General features: G+C 46.5%; 8 protein-coding genes across 8 annotated transcripts; 4 read left to right on the top strand and 4 right to left on the bottom strand.

Annotated features, from left to right (window-relative positions):
- Positions 1 to 113: 113 nt before the first annotated feature.
- Positions 114 to 2,059, bottom strand: TOT_010000245 (glutathione synthetase; the record flags this gene model as incomplete). The annotated part of the gene is made up of 3 exons (XM_009690783.1): positions 114 to 593; positions 624 to 1,408; positions 1,441 to 2,059. The coding sequence occupies 3 exons, from the start codon at positions 2,057 to 2,059 to the stop codon at positions 114 to 116; spliced, it is 1,884 nt and encodes a 627-aa protein (XP_009689078.1).
- A 1,084-nt stretch (positions 2,060 to 3,143) lies between these two features.
- On the top strand, positions 3,144 to 5,094 carry TOT_010001228 (glutathione synthetase; the record flags this gene model as incomplete). Its single annotated transcript, XM_009690782.1, has 3 exons — positions 3,144 to 3,762; positions 3,794 to 4,584; positions 4,615 to 5,094. 3 exons carry the CDS (start codon positions 3,144 to 3,146, stop codon positions 5,092 to 5,094), a joined length of 1,890 nt encoding a protein of 629 aa, XP_009689077.1.
- Positions 5,095 to 6,021: 927 nt separating this feature from the next.
- On the top strand, positions 6,022 to 14,901 carry TOT_010000243 (uncharacterized protein; the record flags this gene model as incomplete). The annotated part of the gene is made up of 7 exons (XM_009690781.1): positions 6,022 to 8,562; positions 8,797 to 9,609; positions 9,673 to 10,626; positions 10,729 to 11,270; positions 11,358 to 12,840; positions 12,952 to 13,219; positions 13,310 to 14,901. The coding sequence occupies 7 exons, from the start codon at positions 6,022 to 6,024 to the stop codon at positions 14,899 to 14,901; spliced, it is 8,193 nt and encodes a 2,730-aa protein (XP_009689076.1).
- A 668-nt stretch (positions 14,902 to 15,569) lies between these two features.
- Positions 15,570 to 17,425, bottom strand: TOT_010000241 (dihydrolipoamide succinyltransferase component of 2-oxoglutarate dehydrogenase complex, mitochondrial precursor; the record flags this gene model as incomplete). The annotated part of the gene is made up of 8 exons (XM_009690780.1): positions 15,570 to 15,745; positions 15,956 to 16,018; positions 16,048 to 16,132; positions 16,210 to 16,337; positions 16,417 to 16,639; positions 16,670 to 16,965; positions 16,995 to 17,183; positions 17,215 to 17,425. The coding sequence occupies 8 exons, from the start codon at positions 17,423 to 17,425 to the stop codon at positions 15,570 to 15,572; spliced, it is 1,371 nt and encodes a 456-aa protein (XP_009689075.1).
- A 635-nt stretch (positions 17,426 to 18,060) lies between these two features.
- TOT_010000240 (conserved hypothetical protein) lies at positions 18,061 to 18,795 on the top strand (the record flags this gene model as incomplete). The annotated part of the gene is made up of 1 exon (XM_009690779.1): positions 18,061 to 18,795. The coding sequence occupies one exon, from the start codon at positions 18,061 to 18,063 to the stop codon at positions 18,793 to 18,795; it is 735 nt and encodes a 244-aa protein (XP_009689074.1).
- Positions 18,796 to 18,829: 34 nt separating this feature from the next.
- Positions 18,830 to 19,663, bottom strand: TOT_010001227 (peptidyl-prolyl cis-trans isomerase; the record flags this gene model as incomplete). Its single annotated transcript, XM_009690778.1, has 5 exons — positions 18,830 to 18,857; positions 18,893 to 18,990; positions 19,022 to 19,268; positions 19,300 to 19,391; positions 19,421 to 19,663. 5 exons carry the CDS (start codon positions 19,661 to 19,663, stop codon positions 18,830 to 18,832), a joined length of 708 nt encoding a protein of 235 aa, XP_009689073.1.
- Positions 19,664 to 20,034: 371 nt separating this feature from the next.
- TOT_010000238 (mRNA capping enzyme subunit) lies at positions 20,035 to 21,409 on the top strand (the record flags this gene model as incomplete). The annotated part of the gene is given in 2 exon segments (XM_009690777.1): positions 20,035 to 21,255; positions 21,266 to 21,409. The coding sequence occupies 2 exon segments, from the start codon at positions 20,035 to 20,037 to the stop codon at positions 21,407 to 21,409; spliced, it is 1,365 nt and encodes a 454-aa protein (XP_009689072.1).
- Positions 21,410 to 21,418: 9 nt separating this feature from the next.
- TOT_010000237 (uncharacterized protein) lies at positions 21,419 to 23,318 on the bottom strand (the record flags this gene model as incomplete). The annotated part of the gene is made up of 3 exons (XM_009690776.1): positions 21,419 to 23,001; positions 23,039 to 23,167; positions 23,228 to 23,318. 3 exons carry the CDS (start codon positions 23,316 to 23,318, stop codon positions 21,419 to 21,421), a joined length of 1,803 nt encoding a protein of 600 aa, XP_009689071.1.
- Between the last annotated feature and the right edge of the window lie 178 nt (positions 23,319 to 23,496).

Raw genomic sequence — 23,496 nt, 5'->3', positions numbered from 1 at the left:
ATGGAGGTTTCAGCCCCGGTAACAACAAAACATCGAAGTGTATATGAAGTAGTAAAATAAATATACAATAGGTTATGAGATGCTGAGATACTACATTAAAATTCGATTTGATGTCAAAACAATAAGACGCTGTTAATGAAACCGCAGCCTGCTGACAGACCTCCTCCAGTTGCAAACTCTGGTTTAGTTCTGGCGAGGTACCCGTTTGCTTCGTTGACCTTACACTCGTTGCCGTCGTATAGAGCATAGTGGTATATTCCCAGTTCTGTCAACGAATGGTAGCCAAACACTTCAAATGACCCATTTTTTAAATGTTTGACGAACAGTCCTGGTTGCGAAGGAACTGATATTTTTTTCATTAAAACATACTGAGATAGTTCTTCCTTGTTATTTGAGCATTCTTTTAATCGAGATGCCAACTTTTCGTTGAATAAAAGCCCCTTTCCTATTTCCCGATTAGCTTTTAAAACATATTTGTGTGGGTTTTTGATTGCATCGTTGACTACTTCCACACTGCTTTCCAACGATGGGTCCACTTGCAGTATCCATGTTCCTTTGACCAGGTCAGATAAACCTTTGTTTCTCTTCACACCCTAAAAGCAATGATTTTTATTTTTTCTAACCTTGACTCTTTTGTTGTATGAGGATAGTAGCTCATCTATATGCTTTGGGTTGCTAAAATACATTTGAGCCCTTTTAGAATTGACCAATTGTAGGAGAGAATTTGGGATTTTAACCGCATCAGAAAATTCTATCAGCTTTCTCAAATTCACAGCATCGTCACTGACCATTTCACTGGAGTCGTAATAGTCTCTGGAATAAACTGTGCTCACTTCAAATAGGTTTGATTTGTTTACGGACGTAAAATTTGGATTTGCCATTAAATTTAACACTAGTCTTCCTGGCTTTAGTTTAGAGCCGTAGCAGCTGTAATCTGTAAATCTAACAGTGCCATCTGGGTTATACTCCCAGTCGCTGGCAAGAAACAGCATCTTGCGTTTCATCCAATCTATTAACAAGTCAAGCTGTACAGTTTTGACGAAAATTCGGTACTTGTCAAAAACGTCACTGGAAATGAAATAAGTGTCAATGTAGTTAATAAAGTTTATGTCAGGAATCAGGAACACACACACTCTTTTTTGACCGAAGATTGGGGTGTATTTGTTCAGGTACGCCTTGTGTGACTCTGATATTGGTAGTGTGAATGACCTGTCTGGGTCGTTGTTCATGTGCAACGTTTTCTTCTCTGACACAAGCTTATCAGTCTTCTCCTTATCAGACTCGTGTAAATCAATGATAGAAGTCGTTAAGACCTTATTGTGGACTTTATGCACCGTCTTAGAGTAGTGAGATAGTGAACAGCCACCCAAATTAATTTCCACAAGTTTGAAATCTGGTTTTTCGTCGCCTAAATTGAATTAATTAAATGCCGTGCATTACCTGAGGTAGCTGTGCGTCCAAAGTGACATAGACAGTGGTCGTATTGACAGTATCTACAGAATTCTCGTTCATACGACTCCCTATCCAGGTTTTCAACATGTATAAAATAGTCCGATCTAGATATGTGTGTCCTCAGATCCTCAGTTATATTCCTACCACCTGGGCCGTACACCTCGTTAGATATACTCAACAAGTCCCTTACAAATTTGTCGTACTTCAAAATAGGTTTAAACAACTCGTTCAACAGTTGTAGATTCACTGACATCTCGTCAACAACTTCAGTTAAAATGGTAGAACTGATGCAGCACTTCTCGTAGTACTTTAGAGGAAAGGGAGAAGGTAGTAACACAAAATTCACCATTTTGAGTATTCCATCGTATGCTTCGAACTTAAAATTCTGCTTAGCGTCATTCGGGAGGTCGTTGATTATTTCAAACGTTTGGTATATGCCATTGTTAATTATAGAATATCTTACAGAGTCAACTGCTATATCACGGTTAGTCTCGTTATAATTGAGAGAATAATCTTTTGATATAACCAATTTATTTTGATCAGTTTTGCTCGAATCCTTGGTAAATCCCAGAAGAAGATTCGACAGTTCCGATGCCAAATATGACATGTGTGTACTGCGCTTCAAAAAAATACAATAGACAAATTTGGCCTTTTTTTAGGCCTTGTGGAGAAATCTTATACAGTACTAGTATCTGTTTAAGTGTGTATGATTATCGTTTTCATCTGATTTTTAGATTTGATCAGGTACCATATCAAGCACCCGATACGTGTGTCATAATCATACAGGTATACACATAAGATACCTTTCTTTTGATTATGTTTTGACATTTTTTCATTGGATTTGATCTATTGCTTTGTCAATAGATTTCGCAAAATGTTTATTAGAATCTATTATACTGCCTCCATCGTGCTTTTTTTTAATCGCGAACTATAGAGTTCTCGTTATGTACAGATCTAATCTATCACATAACCTTTTTGGCGCCTAGGCGCCTACTATAAAATATTCAATATTTCTAGATATTTTATTTATCTTTCTATTTGATTAATTTATTTAAATTTCCTGTTTTTATTTTTATTTTACTCAGTTCCTTATTTATAATATCCTTATGGCCACTTTTATGTCGATTTATTATTTATCTAATAAATTACCACATAATTGTTCCATTAGAGAACCTTGTGTAAAATGTGCATCTTGACTGGATTCCATTGTAGACAAAATGTATAAAAAAGGTTATGAATCCTATTATGTTAATATGAAACATTAACAATAAATTATTATGTTATCAAATAAAACTAAAGTAAATTAAAATAGAGATATATAAATTATCTAGAAAGGTTGAATATTTTTATTGTAGGCGCCTAAACGCCAAAAAAAATTGGTTAATTAGCATTATATGAAGACGTCGCACGGCAATCTTTAGTAAAAGGCGAAAGATTGGTGCGTATTGCAACGACTACAGCGTTAATAACTTTTTTGTGACGTTTACGGAACCTACCGGTTTGTCGCACTCACATCGGGTACTTGGGCTGGTACCTGATAAGAATCAAAAAAATCGATAAAAAACCGAATATACTACACACTTAAGGTTAACGCCCTAATTAATGAAATATGTTCATAATTGATAATGTCTGAGCTGGTATAAAAAAAATTGACCTATTAACCAAATAATACTTGTTGGTTATTTTCAACAATGTATAGCCTCTTATCCGAGTTAACAGACCTTGTATTAACTTTTATTGAGTGTGATAGGAAGGGAAATGAAAATAAATTCAGGATTCCATCAAAATATAAACTCGTCTCAAAAGATAGTAAAGTGGAAGTCGCTCGAGATTCCGCACGTTCCTTATTATTCAAGGGAGGAATGGCTCAAGATTATAGCAAATTGAATGAAGTGACTGAAGAAACTGAGGATAGTTTCATGTTTGAGGCCTTTGACGGCTTTCTTAAAGTAGTAAATTTCGTGTTACTACCTTCTCCCTTTCCTCTAAAGTACTACGAGAAGTGCTGCATCAGTTCTACCATTTTAACTGAAGTTGTTGACGAGATGTCAGTGAATCTACAACTGTTGAACGAGTTGTTTGAACCTATTTTGAAGTACGACAAGTTTGTAAGGGACTTGTTGAGTATATCTAACGAGGTGTACGGCCCAGGTGGTAGGAATATAACTGAGGATCTGAGGACACACATATCTAGATCGGACTATTTTATACACGTTGAAAACCTGGATAGGGAGTCGTATGAACGAGAATTCTGTAGATACTGTCAATACGACCACTGTCTATGTCACTTTGGACGCACAGCTACCTCAGGTAATCTTATCAATTGATCATTCGAATATAGGCGACGAAAAACCAGATTTCAAACTTGTGGAAATCAATCTCGGAGCGGCATCGGTTTCTTATCATTCTGGTCAAACCTGCAAAGTCCACGATAAGGTCTTAACGACTTCTATCATTGATTTACACGAGTCTGATAAGGAGAAGACTGATAAGCTTGTGTCAGAGAAGAAAACGTTGCACATGAACAACGACCCAGACAGGTCATTCACACTACCAATATCAGAGTCACACAAGGCGTACCTGAACAAATACACCCCAATCTTCGGTCAAAAAAGAGTGTGTGTGTTCTTGATAACAAAAGATAACCTACACAATTACTACGATACATACTTTATTTCTAATGATCTTTATGAGAAGTATGACACTCATGTTAGGACCGTATGTGGCCATCAAATGATAGACTGGTTAAAAAGGAAGATGTTGTTTCTTGCCAGCGACTGGGAGTATAACCCAGATGGCACTGTTAGATTTACAGATTACAGCTGCTACGGCTCTAAACTAAAGCCAGGAAGACTAGTGTTAAATTTAGATCCACAATCCAACAATTTCGAATCTTTAAACACGTCAAAAGCTTGTTTTGAAATAAGCACACTTTATTATAGAGATTTCTTTGATGCCGAACAGATGGTTACAGATGATCGAGTTTATGTGAGAAAATTTCTTGAGTATTCCGACTGTGTCAAAATTCCCAGCGCGCCCATACAACTAGTTAATACTAAAAGGGCTCAAATGTATTTTAGCAACCCAAAGCATATAGATGAGCTACTATCCTCATACAACAAAAGAGTCAAGGTTAGAAAAAATAAAAATCATTGCTTTTAGGGTGTGAAGAGAAACAAAGGTTTATCTGACCTGGTCAAAGGAACATCGATGCTCCAAGTGGACCCATCGTTGGAAAGCAGTGTGGAAGTAGTCAACGATGCAATCAAAAACCCACACAAATATGTTTTAAAAGCTAACAGAGAGGCAGGATCAGGCTGTTTATTTGGCAAAGATATAACTTTGAAATTGAAGGAGTCCATGAATGATAAAGAAGAATTATCTCAGTATGTTTTAATGAAAAAAATATCAGTTCCTTCGCAACCGGGACTGTTCGTCAAACATTTAAAAAATGGGTCATTTGAAGTCTTTGGCTACCATTCGTTGACAGAACTGGGAATATACCACTATGCTCTATACGACGGCAACGAGTGTAAGGTCAACGAAGCAAACGGGTACCTCGCCAGAACTAAACCAGAGTTTGCAACTGGAGGAGGCGTTTCAGCCGGATTTAGCTATGTAAATAGTATTTTATTTTTTTAATGTAGTACAGTATCCAGTTAAATGTCCTTAATCTGCATATTTGATAATATACGATAAAGTCTTTCATGAGATATGATTCCTTATGGCATATAATTGGAAGTGGTAGATATACAATAAACGCTTAGACAATAAGATGAAAAAATATTGGAAAGTATTAAGCTTTAAAAAGAAATTGCAAATTAAATGATAATGTGTAGTTGTTTGGAATAAAAAATAATAAAATAAAAGCAATTGATAATAAATAATACTCACACATACAACGAAAATGAAATGATTTATATTCGTGAGTAAAAAACAAGAATAAAAAAATTAATAAAAAATTTTAGTAGTAAAACAAAAGGAAACGATAACAATTGGTATTCCTGAGTAAATTGTAAAAATTTTAAAATAATAACTATAATTTATGATATTAGGTCCCCATGGTAATAAAAAAGATGGAACAAGAATCAATTTATATTTTTAATCCTAGAATAAAGTTTTTAAATTGAGTAATATATATATATAGTTGAGTTTTTCTGAAATGTTGAAATTACCTATAAGGTTTAAGGCAGATTTATACATCTAAGCAAATACATAAAATTCGATGTCATACTTGCCATCGCAATACGTAAAACAGTTTTACATAGCCTTAAATTGCCATTTAATCATAAATCAACAAATAAAATATGTATTAAAGGGTCTAATTCTAAGCTTGAATAAATATGTAAATTAAACGGATGTACATTTGATAAATTTTGCTTAATTTACCATTTACAGAGTAAATTACATCCTTTGATGCCATAAATTAAATATAATGAAAAGAAGTATACAAAAATATATGATATTTTATCGATTTAAGAACTGTAAAATAGTGTATTGGAAAACGAGATTCGCCTTTAAGAGTGAAATCTAGTTTAAAAGAACAAACAAAAGAATTTTAAATGTAAAATGTCGTCTTCTGAAAAAGATAATTTAAAAATGACGCAAAGTAACACACAGGAAAGATCGGAGGAACAGCCGTCAGATTCGTCACACAAGGAGTGCCTGATTCAGGACTGTTACTTCCAAGATGACACACACTTCCCATGTTACATGTGTAGCAGCCAAGGAGGAGACGCAAAATCGACAACCTCAGACGACGGATGCGCAGGAGTGGAGTTCGCAATAAGGTCGTTCTGGAGAATAGCGAAAACGCAAAACGACATAGAGTCGCCAATGGAAGGAAATTCAAAAGGATTCCACTACAGACTGCTACTGCACCCGAGAGGAACAGCAGGAACGGATTCAGAGTCAAGTCACCTGTCAGTGTTCGTGGAAGCAGTGGTACAGGACTGGTACCCAGAGTACTGGGTGTTCCCGAACGTGCGCTTCGAGCTGACGGTGGTTAATTTCAAGGACCCGAAGCAGTCAGTGACGTCATGGGCACACTGGAGTTTCTCGAGCGACGCAACGTCGAGAGGATGGCAGAAGATGATCTCGCACGCAAGGCTGACGAAAACAGCAGGCTTCATGGACGAGGAAGGAACGGTGCTGATAAGAGGAAAGGCGGAGCCGCCCTACGGATGCCTGTGGTCTAAGGCGCCACTGTACCAGCCGCAGATGATGTGGGAGTACATACCGGACAGAGCACAGAGAGAACTGTGCACAGAAGTGTGCAGCAAAATGATACACCAAGCGAACGAAAGCCTGAATCGCACGAACCAGAGCGACGCCGAGGACGAAAACATCACCGACTGTATGCTGCTCAAGTGCCTGGACTCAGTAGTGCCAGCAATCAGTCCGACGCTGGACAGCGACATCCTGAGCCTGATGGTGCACGTCCTGTACCACCTGAGAGAGTTCAGAAGAAGCGTGCTGCTGTGGAACTACGAGTTCGACGGAGAAGTGACTGAGGAAACGAGCATCATCGTGGCGCTGCAGAAAGTGTTCGCATACATGTACCTGTACCCGTTAGCAGTGTCGTGCAGAACGTACAAAATATCCTCAGTGGACAACTCGAAGATATCGAAGTACTACCTGTACGAGCTTATCCCGAAACAGTCACAAAAAAATAGACCACAATACATATCAGAGAGTAGCAGTGGTAATAGAGATAATAGTAGCGAAGCAACTGAAGAAATGGCTTCAGAAGAATTTCAAGTAGTAAACGACAAGTACGACGCACCAACAGTAAACTGTTGTTCATTCGACGGAGGTAGATACGAGTGGGAAGTGAGGAAAACGAAAAGAGAAGAAAAAAATAAAGAAAAAGAAGACCAAGGGAAGCAGTCACCAGTCGAGGAGTACAGACTGATGCCAGGAACGCTGAGCAACAGCATAGGAGAAAGGCCAGACGTGTTCTCAAAGCTGCTGCCGCCATCGCCGAACCTGAAGCCAATACTGAAGGCAATGCACATGACGGACCTGCAGACGCTGGAGCCGCAAGATCTGCTAGTAAACCTGCACTCGGAAATGTTCACAATGATCCTGAGAGACCTGGCGTCAGCGAAGAAGCTGCTGAAGCAGAGAAGAATGAAAACCGCACAGGAAAACGGAGAAAACACAGAAGGAGCAGAAAGAAAGGAAGGAAACGAGGAAGAAACGCTGCCAGTGTACCTGCGAGACCAGACGCTGCTGGAGAGCACGTGCAAGTTCCTGTTCTCAGGCTCCCCGGAAAACGAAACGCTCTTCAGCCACCCGAGCGTGGACGACATCTCGACGATATACATCAGGTGTAAGCACTCAAACTCGCTGCAGAAGGCGCTGGAGGCGACGCCGAAGACGCTGGCAAGGTACCCGCAGGTGCTCTTCTTCTACCTGTACCCGACGAAAAACGCAAAGAAGGGAGAGTTGTTCGACGTGCCGCTGCGACTAGATTGCACGTCGATCAAGGTGTCGGGAGGATTCGATAACATGAGCGACGACAGCAGAAACACGAACAACTACGACGAGTACGGAAACGCGGAGTGCTCGGAGGACGACGAGGACGCATTCGGAGACTACGATAACGCCTGCGACAAGGAGCACAACTCAGTGAAGTGGTACTCGCTGTACGCACTGATAATTAAGGAGGGAGACATGAGGTACGACGCGTCGGGAAAAGGAACGAGCTTTAACACGCTGCTGCTGAGGCCGGAGGAGGACGGACCGTGGTACAGAATGTCGGAAGGAAAGGTGGAAAAACTGACGACGAAAATGGAGTTCACAGAGTGGAAGTGCCACAGAGACTTCTTCTGCGTCTCAGCAGTGTACATCGCAGAAGACTACATAGACATGCTGCAGGTGGGAGAAGTGGACCTGATAGGAAACCTGAAGGACTGGAACCCGAAGCTGTACTACGCGACGCTGGCGGAGCTGGGAGTGACGGAGCAAGACCTGCTGGCAGCAGTGGAGTACAGAATGAACATGCCGAAGAGCGGAGCGTCGGAAGAGGAGCAGGAAGAGTATGCGTCGCTGAAGAACCAAGAAGATATGAACAAGGAGCTCTACGAGGAGTACACGAAGCACCTGGTGACAAATAACCCGCAAATCGCAAGTAAGTACCCGCACCTGGTGGCAAAGTACCCGGAAATGATCAGCTTCTACAACGAGCTGGTTAACAAGTTCCCGGAACTAGTAGGAAGCGACCCGGAACTTATGGGAAAACACAATAAAATCATTAAGAAGCACGAGGACCTGCTCAACAAACACACGCAGATGGGAATTAACGCCTCGGACCTGTCGAAGAGGTACCCGGAGTTGGAGCTGGGAGACGTGGCGAGAGAAGGAAACGAAGAGGAGCGAGACAGAGAAGGAAGAAGAGCAGACTCGATCTACGACTACCTGCACCTGAGGAAAATAGGAAGAGGAAATCCGAAGCTCTCAGCATGCTGCGACGTGCACGGATACGACCTGGAGGTGCTGGCGAGCCTAGACGAGAAGGAGAGAAGGTACAAGTACGAAGTCTCGGCCTCGAAGAGAGAGATCATGAGGAGAGTTAACAGACTGAAGACAGTGGCGCCCTTAGTAAGCTGGCTGCTCAACGCGTCGAAGGAAAACTCGGCAATGCTGCACGCAGTGAACCCGACGGCAGAAGGAAGCCTGCTGGTGGACTTTCTGCAGAGAAGAGAGAGAATATTCGAGGAGGAGTTCAGGCAGATGATCTCGGAGCTGTTCTTCAGGGAACTGTGCGAAAACGTGGCGAACAACGGAGTGTACACGTGGGAAGGAGAAGGATGCTCGTGCGGATGCAGCTGCAAGATGTGCAAAAACAGACCGGCGCTATTCCTGACGGAAAACGGAAGGTTCCCAGGAGAAGAGGTGAGGACGCAGCTGCTGGAGCCAGCAACGATCCTGTTCAGAAACATACAAATACTGAGGTGTCACCTGGAGTACTTCTGCAGAGACTGCTGGAACCTGAGAGCGCAGCTGAGAGAAAAAGGACACATCAAAGAGCCGTTCTCGATTAAGGAAATGGAAGTAAAGCCAATCAAACACCTGCTCGAAGGAAGCGGAACGAGTCTGCCGTACCCGCAGCTGCTGCCGAACCCGAAGAGCCAAGGAGACGCGCGCTACGGAGTGGCGAGCCTGCACTACTCAATGAACGAGACGCACCACGCGCTGGAAGAGCTCCCGCCGAAGCAGCAGACGCCGGAGGAGCTGATCTCGCGGAGGTTCATCAAGTACGAAATGGAGTCGAGTCAGGCACTGCAGAACCTGCTAAACACGCCGAAGCTGGAGCTGGGACAGAAGAGCTCGGAGGTGACGGAGTTCCTGTCGACGTCGGAAAGGTCCTCGATCTTCCTGGTCGAGTGCATCTGGGACGCGTGCGTGCGCTACACAATGGACTGCAGAACGATGCTGCTGCTGAAGGCGTGCACGGACGAAAACACAGTTAAGTTTAACCTGCCAGCAGCAGTGAAGAGCCTGCAGGAGCAGATTCAGCAGACGAAGACGCTGTACCCAATCGAGGGAAGAAATAACGCGCTAGACCTGCCGGACCAAGAGGGCATGATACACTTCGAGGCGAAGTACGATCTTACAGTGGAGCAGGAGCTGGAGATCATGCGCATCTACAGCAAAAAGTACGACCTGCCGGCAGTCTCGGAAATGCGCAACTACCTGAGGAGAAAGAGAGTGCTGGTGTACCCGCTGATAAGGCCGCACGAGCTGCTGAGAGCATACATGCTCCACAAACACGGAGTTAACGTGCGAGAAGAGCTGGAAAAAATGGGACACAAAATCCTGTGGAACGAAAGGTCGTTTAACCAGAAGGTGCTGCTGTCAGACCTGAAGCAGTCGGAGCTGAGAATACTGGGACTGAAGGAACAGCTGCCGGACGGGTACGAGGAAATAGGAGCAAACCTGTGCAGAACGTACGAAAAACTGCTGACGAAAATGCTGGTGCACATGCAGGACGCAAACAAAAACGAGTACCAGAACTGTTTCGACTACGTGTACACAGTGGGAGACCTGGGAAAAATAGTGGAGTCGATTGAGATGGACTGCGACATGACACTAAACATGATCAAGGCGAAGCAGAAGGAGATGGAGGCAGCAGGAGAAGGCACAAATAAGACGCCGGAAGAAAGCGCAGTGGGCAACGAGACGAGAGCAATGTACAAAAACCTGTTCTCAACGGCAAAAATGAACTCGATGAAGACGGACAAAGGACTCAAGATGGACAAGGACATCAAGTGCGCAAACTCCTGCGGAAGCCTGGGAAAAAACATACACCTCTGCACGCACGAGAGCTGCGTGTGCATGGGCCACGAGTGCAAGTACAACTTCGGCTACAACGGATACATACTGCCATTCTGGGTCTCAAACGAAATGGCGGACCTGACGGTCTTCACAAACTCGCAGCTGCAGGCATACAACGAGTCGCTGATCGAGGACCTGTCGGAAATGTGCCTGAAGTCGGACGACAAGAAGAAGAAGAAGGTGAAGACGGGAAAGCAGAGCCTGGAGAAGGGAACCTGCATCATACCGCCGCTCGACGTGAAGCTGAAGAGCATCTCATTCGACCAGGAGCGGGCGCACCGGAGCGACCCGCAGGTCTTCCTGAGCCCGGACAGCGTCGCGCGCTTCTACTGCAAGAAGGAGAGCGCGCAGGCGGGCCACAAGTTCAAGCAGACGAACACAGGGCCGAACCCGCACAACCACACGCTTAACATGTCCATCTGCTACCTGCCGCTGCTGAACCTGACTGCGCGCCGCGCGAAGGACGCGCCGAGCTCGTCGAACGCATCGCCGAGGATCGGCACGCAGAGCGTCGCGGAGGGGGCGGAAGCAGCCGCCTCCGAGGGACAGGCACTCGCCAATAGAGCACCCAACAAATTAGAGGCAGGTAAAACCTTGGCGGGCGGGACCACGGCAACCGGTACAACCTTGGCAGGTACAACCTTGCCATCCGGTAAAACGGCAACCGGAACAACAACTACAGGAACAACAGCAACTACGGGACCCGGGACCGTGGCGGACGACGCCGACTTTAGGCCGACGATGTTGATCAACTGCAAGTTCGAGGGCACAGACGGGGAGTGTTACAAGGTGAAAAACTCGCTGGAAATAGGAATACTGACGACGCACGACCTGTTTGGACTGGAGGGGTTCTCGTGCGAGACGAAGGTAATGCCGACGAAAAAGCTGCACGTCAACCACAAGTACCACGGCGCCGCGACGAAGGTGGCGCACCTGTACTGGGCAATAAGGAAGCTGCTGAGCGCACAAATCTCAGAAGAGTTCATGACGCTGGGGGCAAGTAAGACGAAGAAGAAGACGAAGTGCCTGTGCGGAAACGAATGCCCGGACGAAAACGAGTGCACAGTGAAGCTGTCATGGAGGCCGTGCGCAGGAGACTGCTTCATGCTCTACGCATTGAAAAACGACGTGCACGCACTGCGCATGGGAAAGAAGTTCGTGTACATGCAGCCGAACATGGACCTGAGCTACTACGTGACCACGGAAAAAAGCAGAGCTCCAGACATAACGGTGCTTATATGCGGAGGACCCTCCTCGTTCTACATTAACGGGCCGAACACATGGTTCCCACTGCAGGACGACGCAGAGTACCCGCTGCTGATATTCAAGTGGATGTGCGTGGACAGCGTGGACCTGCTGTGCCTGGGAGCAGTAGTGTGCGACGCGAAGAAGCAGCTGCAGCAGTACATATTCGAGTGGCTGCTGCCGATCATCAGAGAGCTGGGGTACCTGTCAAGTCTGGAGGGAAAGGAGCCGGAGCAGGAGGGGCAGAGCAAGGAGACGTCGAAGGACGAGGACGTGGACAAGTACCAGGTGCTCGAGGAGTGCCACATAAGAAGCGTCCAGAACGTGCGAAGGTGGAGCTGCGCAATCAAGAAGATCAACAAGAAGTCAGGAGACGTGATAATCACGCAGCTTAAGAGAACAATAGACTCGCCAGCAACGATAAGGTTCAAGGAGTCGGTCTCCTTCATGAACTCAGTGAAGGAGCTGACGGAGCTGGAGGCACTGGAGCTGCTGCCGGACTCAAACAACTTCTACAGCGACACGTGGGCGAACCCGCAGCAGGACGAGCCGGACATGGGAAGTAAGCTCTCGAAGAAGAAGAAGAGGAAGTCGACGAAGTCGGCAATACCGTCGAACAAAAAGAGCACGTTCTCGAGAAGAGTGCAGCCAACGGAAGACGACGAAGAAGAGGAGCAGGAGCTGCAGAGCCAAGAGCAGCGCCAGAACGACGATAAAGCAGCAGAAGCAGTGGAACACGGAGGAAAAAAAGATGAAGAAGAGCCTATGGAGAAGGCCACGAAAACCACGAAGACGCTTAAGGTAAAGGAGGAGGAGTTGTACTCGATGAACGAAGAAGACAGCGCAGGCAAGGAGGACTCGGGCTCAGTGAGCGCAGAAGGAGGAGAAAAGGAAACTGAGGAGAAGCTGAAGGAAGTGGAAGGAGGGCTTCCGGCGAGAGAGGAGTACGAGGAGAGGGATCAGAAGATGTCGGCAATGAGCGACTTCGAGGGCAAGTTCGAGGCGTTCGAAAACTTCGAAAGGCAGTTCGAAAACGAGTACGAAGGGGACTTTATGGAGGAGGATAGTCTGGGGCGCCTGAACCTGACGGAAAAGCAGAGTCTGCTGGACCCTGCGCCCGCATCGGCTTCTGATCGGTTGGAGGCGTCGGCGAAGAGCACGACGCAGGGCCCCGGTCAGAGTCAGGCCCAGGTGCATGTGCAGGGCGCGGCGGCAGCGGCAGGGCCGGCGGATAAGCAGGAGAGGAGCGAGCATGCGAAGCTGACGGGAGACATCACGACGCTGGTGAAGGAGGGAGAGTGCAGAATGGTCCTGGACCTGTGCCCGACGCTGGGCCTGGCGAGAGTGTGCGAGGAGGTCTACGAGCTCTTCGAGGCGGAGTTCAAGTCGGACTTCATACAGAGGAACAAGCTCGAGTACGCGCAGATGGCGACGCAGAGCGGCCTGCAGCTGGGAAAGAACCTGAAGAACCTGCTGAAAGTGGTGAAGATGATGTTCACGCGAATCAGCGGCCCGGAGCCGGTGCGCCAAATGGTGAAGAAGCTGTACGAAAACTACGCGCTCAAGGCGAGCTTCACGCTCTCGTACCTGCTCCCCTACTATAACCCGACGATACAGCTGATGGACGACGTGCTCGAATACGTCCTCGAGGACCTGAAGAAGTACTCGCACTTCCTCTTCAGCTACAACAACGAGTACATTAAGATGCTGCTGCAGCAGATGGTGCTGAGCATCTGCAAGAACGAAAAGATAAAGGCGAAGCTGGACGCCTCGGTGCTCTTCCTGATGAACACAGTGGTCACGCCGAGAATGTACGCGCACGCATACGCGCAGAGCTACCAGAAGGTGCAGCCGCTCTCGAACTACCAGAAGATACAGCCGCTCTCGCCCTTCCAGAAGATGCACCCGCTGGGGCCGTACCAGAAGCTGCAGGCGGGCTTCGCGAGTCCGAAGAAGAGCCTCGACTCGGAGGACTCGCCGAGGAACGAGGACCTGGACAGCAACGACCCTGACTCGGGCAACGAGCTCGGCGATGGCGACCAGATGTCGACGCCCTCGAAGGGAAGCAGGCACAGGCAGCACCGCGCGGGCGCCTACGACCTCGAAAACGGCTACCACACGGACGGCTACAAGCACGCGGAGGAGAGCTACGAGAAGAAGCTCGAGCTCGAAAAAATGATGGGGCAGCGGAGCGTGCGCGAGACGCTGCTCCACGACCTGGACGACGAGCTCGTGGGCAGGCCGCTGCTCCACTGGCTCGAGGCTGAGAACGAGCAGTTCGAGAAGCTCTTCTTGCAGCAGCTGAAGACCTGGTGGAGCGCCCGCCACTCCGTGATGGACAAGATCAGGGCGAGCATTCACCCGTCGAACGACAGGGACTCGATTCACATCAACTTAGTGAGCTCGGGCTCCGGCGCGCGCGACCACCGCGGCAGGGACGACCTCAGCCTCGACGTCTTCGACCTGCGTATTCTCCTCCAGTTCGCCGAGAGCTGCCCCGACGTGTCACTCTGCTTCAACCGCGACAGCATCACGCTCTACTTCCACGGCAAGATCGACCGCAGGCAGTTTGTGCGCAGCATCAAGGAGGCGCGCAGGTTTTTCGGCTCCAACAGCACCACGCGCTCCGTGCCGAACCTGCCGATTGAGCACACTGACACGCCGGTCGCGAGCGCGAGTCTGATGGACATGCAGCTGAACACGAGTCAGACTGCCCTGCTTCTCCTTTCGCTAAAGTACTCGAGCTTTTCGCAGCAGGTTGACTCTCAGTTCCTCGAGTCGATTTGCAAGTACAAGACCCACAAGCTGATCAACATTCCGCCTCCGCCGAGGAGCTCCGCGAGCATGCAGGAGTCAGTTTAGTCGGTTATAGTGCCCAAGGCGACGCCCACTAATGGCCCATCCCCTATATAGTGACACCCACTAAGACTAATGCCACGCATTTAAATTACAGCAACGCCCACTGGAAGCAATGCATATCACCCACTAAGATTGGTGGCACTATCTCACCTTAAGTAACACCCACTGAAATAACATCACCTAGAGTGACTCACTGGAAACTCTGTAAACACTGTTAACACAATACGGCACACAGCAACACACAGTGGCCATCAGAATTCAAAAGACTACGATGATCAGTTAGTAAACACTCACTGCTGGAGCTTCAAACTAACAATTCTCAACCCAGTCTATCAAACGTTAAACTACTACTTGAAAGCTACAATTATCAATATTATATTTTATGCCTTACACATCTACGTTATTTACCGCCTTTACGCCAGTACAATACATTATACCCGTTACAACATATACCTATGCTAGTACAACATGACCATGTTACTACAACATATACCTATGCTATTACAACATGACCATGTTACTACAACATATACCTATGCTAATACAAAGTATACATAAGCCATTATACAACTAATCTACCACAAAAATACATATGTTAAGCAGTGTCGAAACGTGTACATAAACGTTACTAAAAGATTATACGAGTGTTAAAATGAGTAAAACAGCCAATGCTATTTGAGAAGTAACAGGGACGGGTTCTCAATGAACTTCTTTATGGTATTCAAAAATGTAACGGCGTCCCTTCCGTCAATGAGTCTGTGATCGTAGGTCAGGGCAAGATTCATCATCGGTCGTATGACAACGGCGTCGTCGCGCACAACCGGCCTTTTTATTATCGCGTGCATACCTAAGTTATGATAATGGAATAAGCGTGACACAATAAGGTTAATGGAATAAGCGTGACACAATAAGGTTAATAGAATAAACATGATATAACAAAATGGGCACATTAAACATGATATAACAAGTGTAAATAAGTAGCTAAGTGCAGAACAAGCGCAGTCACTAGGGCCACGTGGACAGATAACTTATATGCTATAATTTGAATAGTCGGTACCTAAAATTGAAGACTGAGGGGGGTTAATTATGGGCGTGCTCATTAGGCTCCCGTAGACTCCGCCTGAATAACAGTGATACAAAACCGGGTACCGTTTGAAATCGTGAAGGTGCCTCCAGTCATGTCTTCCACAGTTATGCGGCCCTCCCGGGCCCTAAGGGCCATATCGGCGAGCGACTACGAGTGAATTAGATTAAAATAGGAGAGGTCATCGCAGGTGATGCGGATCAAAGCCTAGGCAATGATAAACTTACGAGTTCGAGATCTTCCCAGTTTTTGGACTCGCAGTTCCTGACGACCGGCACGAGCAGGCCAGTCGGGGTGGCGACGGCAACTGAAATGTCAACGTAGTTTTTAGTGACCATCTCATTTCCGTCAATGTCTAAACGAATAATGAGAGCGAGTTGAGAGCTGTCTAATAACCAGCAGTAGAGTGCACGGTGTCAGTATGGTATACTTACATGAATTCATAATGGGCATCTTCAGCAGAGCGAGGGTGGACGCGCGCATAAACGCCGACACGAAGCCGAGTTTACAGGAGACCTCGCCCGACTCGTTGAGCATCTTCCTCACTCTCGTGATCTCGCTCATGTCGCACTCGTTGAAGGTCGTCAGCATCACGTTCTCGGACTGAGCGTACTTGAGTCTCTCTGCAATCCTCATGCGCATCCTCGTCAGGGGAACCTGAGCTTATTTGGGGAAATGGCAACTTACTCTGGTTTCAGGCTCCATGTCCGAGGCAGGCACGACTTTTGGGGGTCCCATGCTCAAAGGGCCTGGGCCTTCAAGGGCACTCAGAGGCTTCGGATCGGCCTGAGGGGGCTGCTTCGGGGCAGCGGGCTTTGTGTCCTTCGCGGGCGCGGACTCTGCCTTCGGAGGCGGCTTACTCTCAAAGGGCTTAGGTGCAGGCTCCTCTGCCTTTGGCGCTTCCTTGGGCTCAGGCGCCTTCTCCGGCGGCTTGGCGGAGGTATCAAGCTCAACCAGCGGCTTTCCGACGAAGATGGTCTCCCCTGAGCAAAATATTTAAAGACAAACTTACCGGCTCCAGAGTACTGCTTCACCAACACTCCAGCCACTGGCGCGTTTACGTCAAGCGTAACCTTGTCAGTCTCAACAACGGCAATGACGTCGTCGACGTGGACGAAATCTCCGACTGACTTTGCCCATTTGGTCAGAGTACCCTCGCTGATGGAATCGCCCAAAGTGGGTACATTTATGACTTTAACATCTGAACGTGATTATTTCAATCTATGCGTTACCTTTAGAGAAATGACGGTTACCGACGAAAACTGGCTGATTGTTGTTGTTGTACTTCAGGTGGACAACTTTATCTCGGTACACACCGGAAGATTCAACAATGTTAAATCTAGAACATGATAAAATCGAATAGTATCTATAGGAGTTGGCGTTCCTGACTATGCTGTTTAAACTTTTGAAGGAAGAGCTCAAAAATCTACGATGTAATGACATAATATGATAAGCATATAAACTCGTATGCGGGTATCAAAATGGAGTGCCAGAAGCTTTGAAATCTATATAATATACTTAAATGGCATCTGGAAAAAATAATTTCAACTAAACTAATCAACGAGCTGGTGTAAACACCAAGGGATTGCTATGGGGAGTAAAGTTAAATTTATCGCCTAAAACTATTTTCTTTATCACTACAAACTGTTAAAATGTTAACGTCTGGATATTTCGTTCAAGAAACATTGGCGATTATGCCGATTTTTGTTAATTTATGGACGTAAACGTGTGCCAGAGTGAATGTGTACAAACATAGTTCATTAATCCCAGCAATTTAAATTTGATATATTTACAAATTCTTTCACGTTAGATTAAAACTTTGTGATATTAGGAGTATCCATAAATCATACATATTTCTCTGTTCAATTCAAATCCTACATCCCTTACTTCTAAAACAAATAATTTTGTCATTTATGTATTATTAACCTTTTTGCTAACATCGGACTTATTATACGTATCCCTATTTATAATATATTCACATTACACATTCCCCATGAATTTATGGAATTTCACAGGTTTAATATGACTCATCTAGTTAACAATAGTTTTTATTTCCTTGCTGTTGAATATAAAATAAGATGATGTACATTTTCTTCTTAATATATTTATCATTTAACTTTTTTCTGGTGGAATCTCATGGCCTCATTTGCAGGCACAAATATGACAAATCCGAATACAAGAACCATTTGTCTGAATTTTTGCAATCATTTAACGATATTTACTACAAAACAAAAGATAAACCGCAGCTTGATTCCCTGGTTAGACTTTTTTTAAAAAGTAACTTGGAGAATCCTGAAGATTCCAACCCCGTTAACTTCACAGAAGACTCACATAATGATATTTCGTTTTCGAAATCCGAGTTCGGAAGCGGGAAGCCTCACGATAGCACGATTGCGGAATGCACAATCTCCGAAGATGGTAGCCACGCCAGCGTCAGCCAAAAGTTTTATATGCCGCTTAAGGACGCTGAAACTTTCGCCAAAAACTTCGAAAGGAACCTCAACAGACTCAAGACTGGGGGTCGCCCCTTCAAGGTGTTGAACTTGAGCAGTGAATCTGAGTCTGATGACTACAGCAACCTCCAGAACCTGAAGATAAAGTGCACCCCGGTCTCAGGCACCGAGGTCAAGGAGAGCTGCAAGGCCTGCTTCTACTTCGAGGAAATAGTCCACAAAAGGCACTTCAGGTTCGGACACATAGTGGACTGTGCCGTTCTTGAGTGCATGAACGGGTACGACAAGAAGCTGGACAACACATCGAACGGGTACTACTTCAACGACTTCGGCAAATTCCATCCCATATGTATGACATAGAGACTTTGTAAAAATAATTTTTATCATATGATAATCATGAATAGTTTATATCAATAATTACACTTAATGAACATCAAGTTGAATCGCAAAAGATTACAGTTGGCCGCAGTCCTCTATGACCACCTTCTTAGTTGGAGAGCCGCTTGGAGTTCCAACCGCCTCGACCTTCTTAACCACGTCTTTGCCCTCGACGACCTAAATTTAAGTGTTTGAGCGCTTGGCATACCTCTCCGAAGACGACGTGCTTGCCGTCCAGCCAGCTCGTGACGACCGTTGTAATGAAAAACTGGGAGCCGTTGGTATTTGGTCCCGCATTTGCCATGGACAACAGGTAAGGCCTGTCGTGCTTCAGCTTAAAGTTCTCGTCCGCAAATTTCTCTCCGTACACACTCCTTCCGCCGGTGCCGTTGTGGCGGGTGAAGTCGCCGCCCTGGCACATGAACTGCGGAATGACGCGGTGGAATGTTGATCCCCTAAAAAAATGTCTAAACTGAAGAAACGTACTTATAGTGTAGCAGTTGAGAGGGCGTGCTCTTCTCGCCGGTACACAACAGACGGAAGTTCTCGGCAGTCTTGGGGACAACGTCGCTGAACAGCTGAAAAAATATTAAATTAAAAAACGAACCTCAAAAACTACACGACCGACTTTTTGTCCACCGACGGATAAATCAAAAAACACACGTGGTCTGGTTGTCATATTGTCTTCGGTTTCCGAAAATAATCTGATAAATCGATTTTTTTTAACAAAAAAAGAGTTATTTATAAAGGAAGGTTGGGTATTTAGTGGGTTATAAAACTTTAAACAGGAACAAATGCCAAACAACTGAAACAGTAAGATCAATAGTTTGGTGTAATGTCCAAGGTGCATCAGAAAATCAATAGCAAGGTTTAAATAGAATCCAATCAAAGGGTTGACGGAATCAAAAATAACAGTGAAGATTATTTGTAATCGTATAGCTTTTAGTTGATAATGGGGTGTAGATTCCATTGTATCAAATTTTAACGGACACACATCAACATAGCAATATACACTTGATACACATAAAATCATTGTAAAATTAACGGTTTTTGTAAAATTTTGTACTTGTCTTCTTAAAATTATTAACACATCATATTCACATTAAACTCTCACGATCAAGTATTCTGATTGAACTTAAAACACTATTTAAATATATGTTTGTGATACACTTATAAATTTAACATGATTTCAACCATTTATTCATTAATTTTTAACTGGAAATGATTTCAGAGCCTTTAAACACCATTAACGGCAGTTCAGCTTTAGATTGTGACTCTCTCGCCTCATTGCTGTCAGAGAGAATCGATTATTTGTCCCTATATGGGCCCCTGTGTGACGCTTTGGAGAAAAATCACTTCTCGGCCAAGGGCCTAGAAGGCGGTAGAGCCGAGTGCCAGCTCGAGGTGGAAGTTAGGCTGGGCACCGTGCAGAACGTGAGGTCTGAGCAGCGGTTCAGCCTGCCCCTGACGACAGATACACTGGTGTCCACGAGAGCACCAGTCAAGTTTGTCCCAGGGGTGACGGAAGAACAGTACAATTCCTTCAAGAACCTAATCTCAGAAGTGGCAGATCAGGAGAAAAACAAAGACGAGTGGACGAAGAAGCCCAATGTGAGCACAATTAATCGGTTCTTTGAGATACCAGGGTACGAAGAGCTAGTTAGGATTAGCGTGCAGACGGACAACGCAGGAAGTAAAACCAGCAAGGACGCAGGGTTCGAGTCGATACGCAAGGTCAACCTGCTGAAGTGGAACATCAGCTCGGGCTCAAACCAGGAAAGCGAAGAGTCGGAAGAGTACGCGCAGCAGGACCTGCTCGACTTCAGGATCGCAGTTAACCTGGAGTACAAGGTGCAGCTGGCCAGCCTGCCCACGACGAGCAACGCAAAGCACTGCAGAAAAAGGCTGCGCGACTCGTACATAAGTAAGCCGGGAAAGGTGCGCTTCGACCTCTCGAAGGTGGAGGAAGTAACGGAGACGAAGGGCCACACGTCATCGCAGAGCTCGACCTACGAAATCGAGATTGAGCTGATTGGAGAGGAGATAGTGAGCTGCCTGAGGAACAAAGCACTCGACTCGTCGGAGCGGCTGAATAGATTAAAGTACCACTGCGCAACGCTGGTGAAGTCGGCCAGGTACGTGAGGGACTTCCTGTGCAGCAGAGATAAAACGCTCAAGTACGGCTCGTACTTAAACGCGATTTCGGAAAAGGTGGGTCTCTACGACCTGAGGATAGCGTCCCAGGACGAGGAGGCAGTTAAGAGGTACAAGGCGCACCTGTCCCCGCAAATGCCACTGATAGGAGACTACATGTTCAGAACAGTGGCGCACTACGTGGAAAACAACCCGGACTCACATAAGGGCAGGAAGTCACTCTACAGCGAGCACCTGGGAAAAATTCCGGGCCCCTTTGCAGTAAAACTGGACGAACAGGGCAGGAAGGTAGTAACAGACAAGTGACAGTGGCGTAGTCGACGAAGTCTGCGAAAAATTCGGCGAGCCAGTGGCTGCGTTCAACTGTGTTCATAAATTTGTGAATTGTATGTACCCGCTAGCTAGAATACCCGGTGGGAGTCACGCAGTGCGTAAACATTAGTCTCTCACGCTAATTGTTGTACAGAGTCTTTATTTCGCCGGAAACGTCGTTTATCTTCCTCACGGTCTCAGAAACCTTGCGCTCGAGGAGGAAGTGCTGCCTCCTCTGCATGGTAGGGGAGCCGGGGCCGAGCTTGCAGCGAGTCATTTCAGACTCGAGACGGTCCTTCTCCAAGTGAAGCTCGGTGAGAGCCTTCTCAAGCTCGTCGATCTTAGCCTGCGTCTCAGGGTCGGGGCAGTCGAACATGGTCGGGGCGAAGAGGTCGCGCCTTTTGACTGAGTCAGCCGCTCCCTTGTCGGCAAGCGCCTCCTTCAGGAACGACAGGTCGACCTCGGCTGAGTCGGGAGCACCAGGGTCGGAGCTCGGGGGACTAAAACTGGCCGCAGAGTGGGAGTTGAGGTGCCTCGAGGCCCAAGCGAGGCTCTCCTTGAGGCTCCTGACCTCGGACCTGAGCGAGTGGGCCCTGCACTTGGCCTCGTAGAGGTTGTTCAGATGTTCCTTGACCAGGGCCTTCTCCTGGTCCCACTTCTTCTGCAGAGTCGCGTTCTCCTTGAAGAGGGCGTCGTTGTCGGAGTTGGCCTGCTTCAGCTGAGCCTTTAGGGTCTGGACCTGCCTGTTAAGGCCCTCGACCTCGGCGCGTTTGTCCAGGGCAACGAGGTCGACCTGGGCCTCCTTAAGCTTTTGGGTCAGAGAATCCACCCGCTCCTGGAGCGCGCTCACCTTGGAGGACTCTGAAACTTCGAAGTTGCGCAGCCGAGTTTGCAGGCCCACAGCCTCCTTGTTTAACTCGATCAACTCGCGCTCGAGCTTGGCGTTACGACTCTCCAGAGTTTCACGCTCGGCGACCAGGAACTTGTTTTTCAGAGCCAGAGAGTCCAGCTGGACCCTGAGGCTCTTGTTCTGCTGCATGAGCTCCTTTCGGGCCTGCTTGACTGACTCGAGTTCGCTCTCGGCGCTGCTGCACTTTCCGCTCTCGGCCTCGAGTCTCAAGTACGCGTCAGAAACGTCGTTTTGCAGGCGAGTCACGTGCTCAGATTTGTCGTGCAGCTCCTTCTGCAGGCTCGCGTTGTCTGACCTGAGAGTGTCGACGAGCCTCTCGTAGTTCAAGAGCTCCCCGTCCATGCTGTTTAGCTGGAACTCGCGATCCTCGAGCTCTCCCCGCAAGTTGTCGTACGCCTTCTGCAGACCCTCGAGCGCAGTGGAGACGCTGGACAGAGCGTTTTTGGTTTCGGACTCCTCCAGGGACCAGCGGTCCTTCTCCAGGCGCATGCGCTGGAGCTCCATGAGGTTGCTTCGATTCGACTCGTAGAGCTCGTTTCTGACCATGGCCAACTTTGAGGCCAGCTGCTTATTGTACTCGTCCTGGAGCCTCAGACTCTCCATGCGCATCTTGTTTTCGGAGTCTGCCACAAACTTGAAGAACACCTTCTTCTGTTTTTCGTTCCATCCCTCCAACTTCCCCTCTAACTTGGGGTCAGCTTGTACAAAATCGTGTTCGAGCTCCCCCTTGGCCTGCTCGAAGGATTCTTTGGGGCCTCTCCCCGATGGGCGATTAGGCAAAACGACGGCACTAGGGACTTCTTTGATCACTTCTACAAAATTACATTAAAAATACGGGTAAATGTGTACCATTTCCGGGTGACTTGGTGACGGGAAGGGTGTAAGGCAGCGCCCATTTTTTATCAGGAGAATTAAAACCGTCAATAATTTTTAACTTGGCTCCGCCAGTCAACGCACTTGTATCGAAATCCAGAGTCCCTAAGTACATGAATTGTATTGTTTTAGGCAATTTAGACCGTATTTATCCTGTGCACGTACCTTTGGCGTTGATTGCCTTAAATAGTTCATTCGTCTGTTTTATAGTGTTGTTCAGCCTATTGCTTATATTTTTAAGCACGTCTTCGGTCATGTTTTGTCTTACTTTGCAATTTATTCACACATTTAACCTTCCACAATATTACTTGTTGTTACTTAGCGTTCAAACGCTTACACATTTTTCAAATTCTCTTAAATATTATGCGATTATGGCTTTTAGTATTATTTTTCCTATGTTATTTCCAGATTACGCCCTGATTAGCTTCAAAGTG

This window comes from Theileria orientalis, chromosome 1, assembly GCF_000740895.1.
Source record: "Theileria orientalis strain Shintoku DNA, chromosome 1, complete genome".
Lineage (NCBI taxonomy): Eukaryota > Apicomplexa > Aconoidasida > Piroplasmida > Theileriidae > Theileria > Theileria orientalis.
This window is presented reverse-complemented; position numbering and strand designations above follow the sequence as displayed.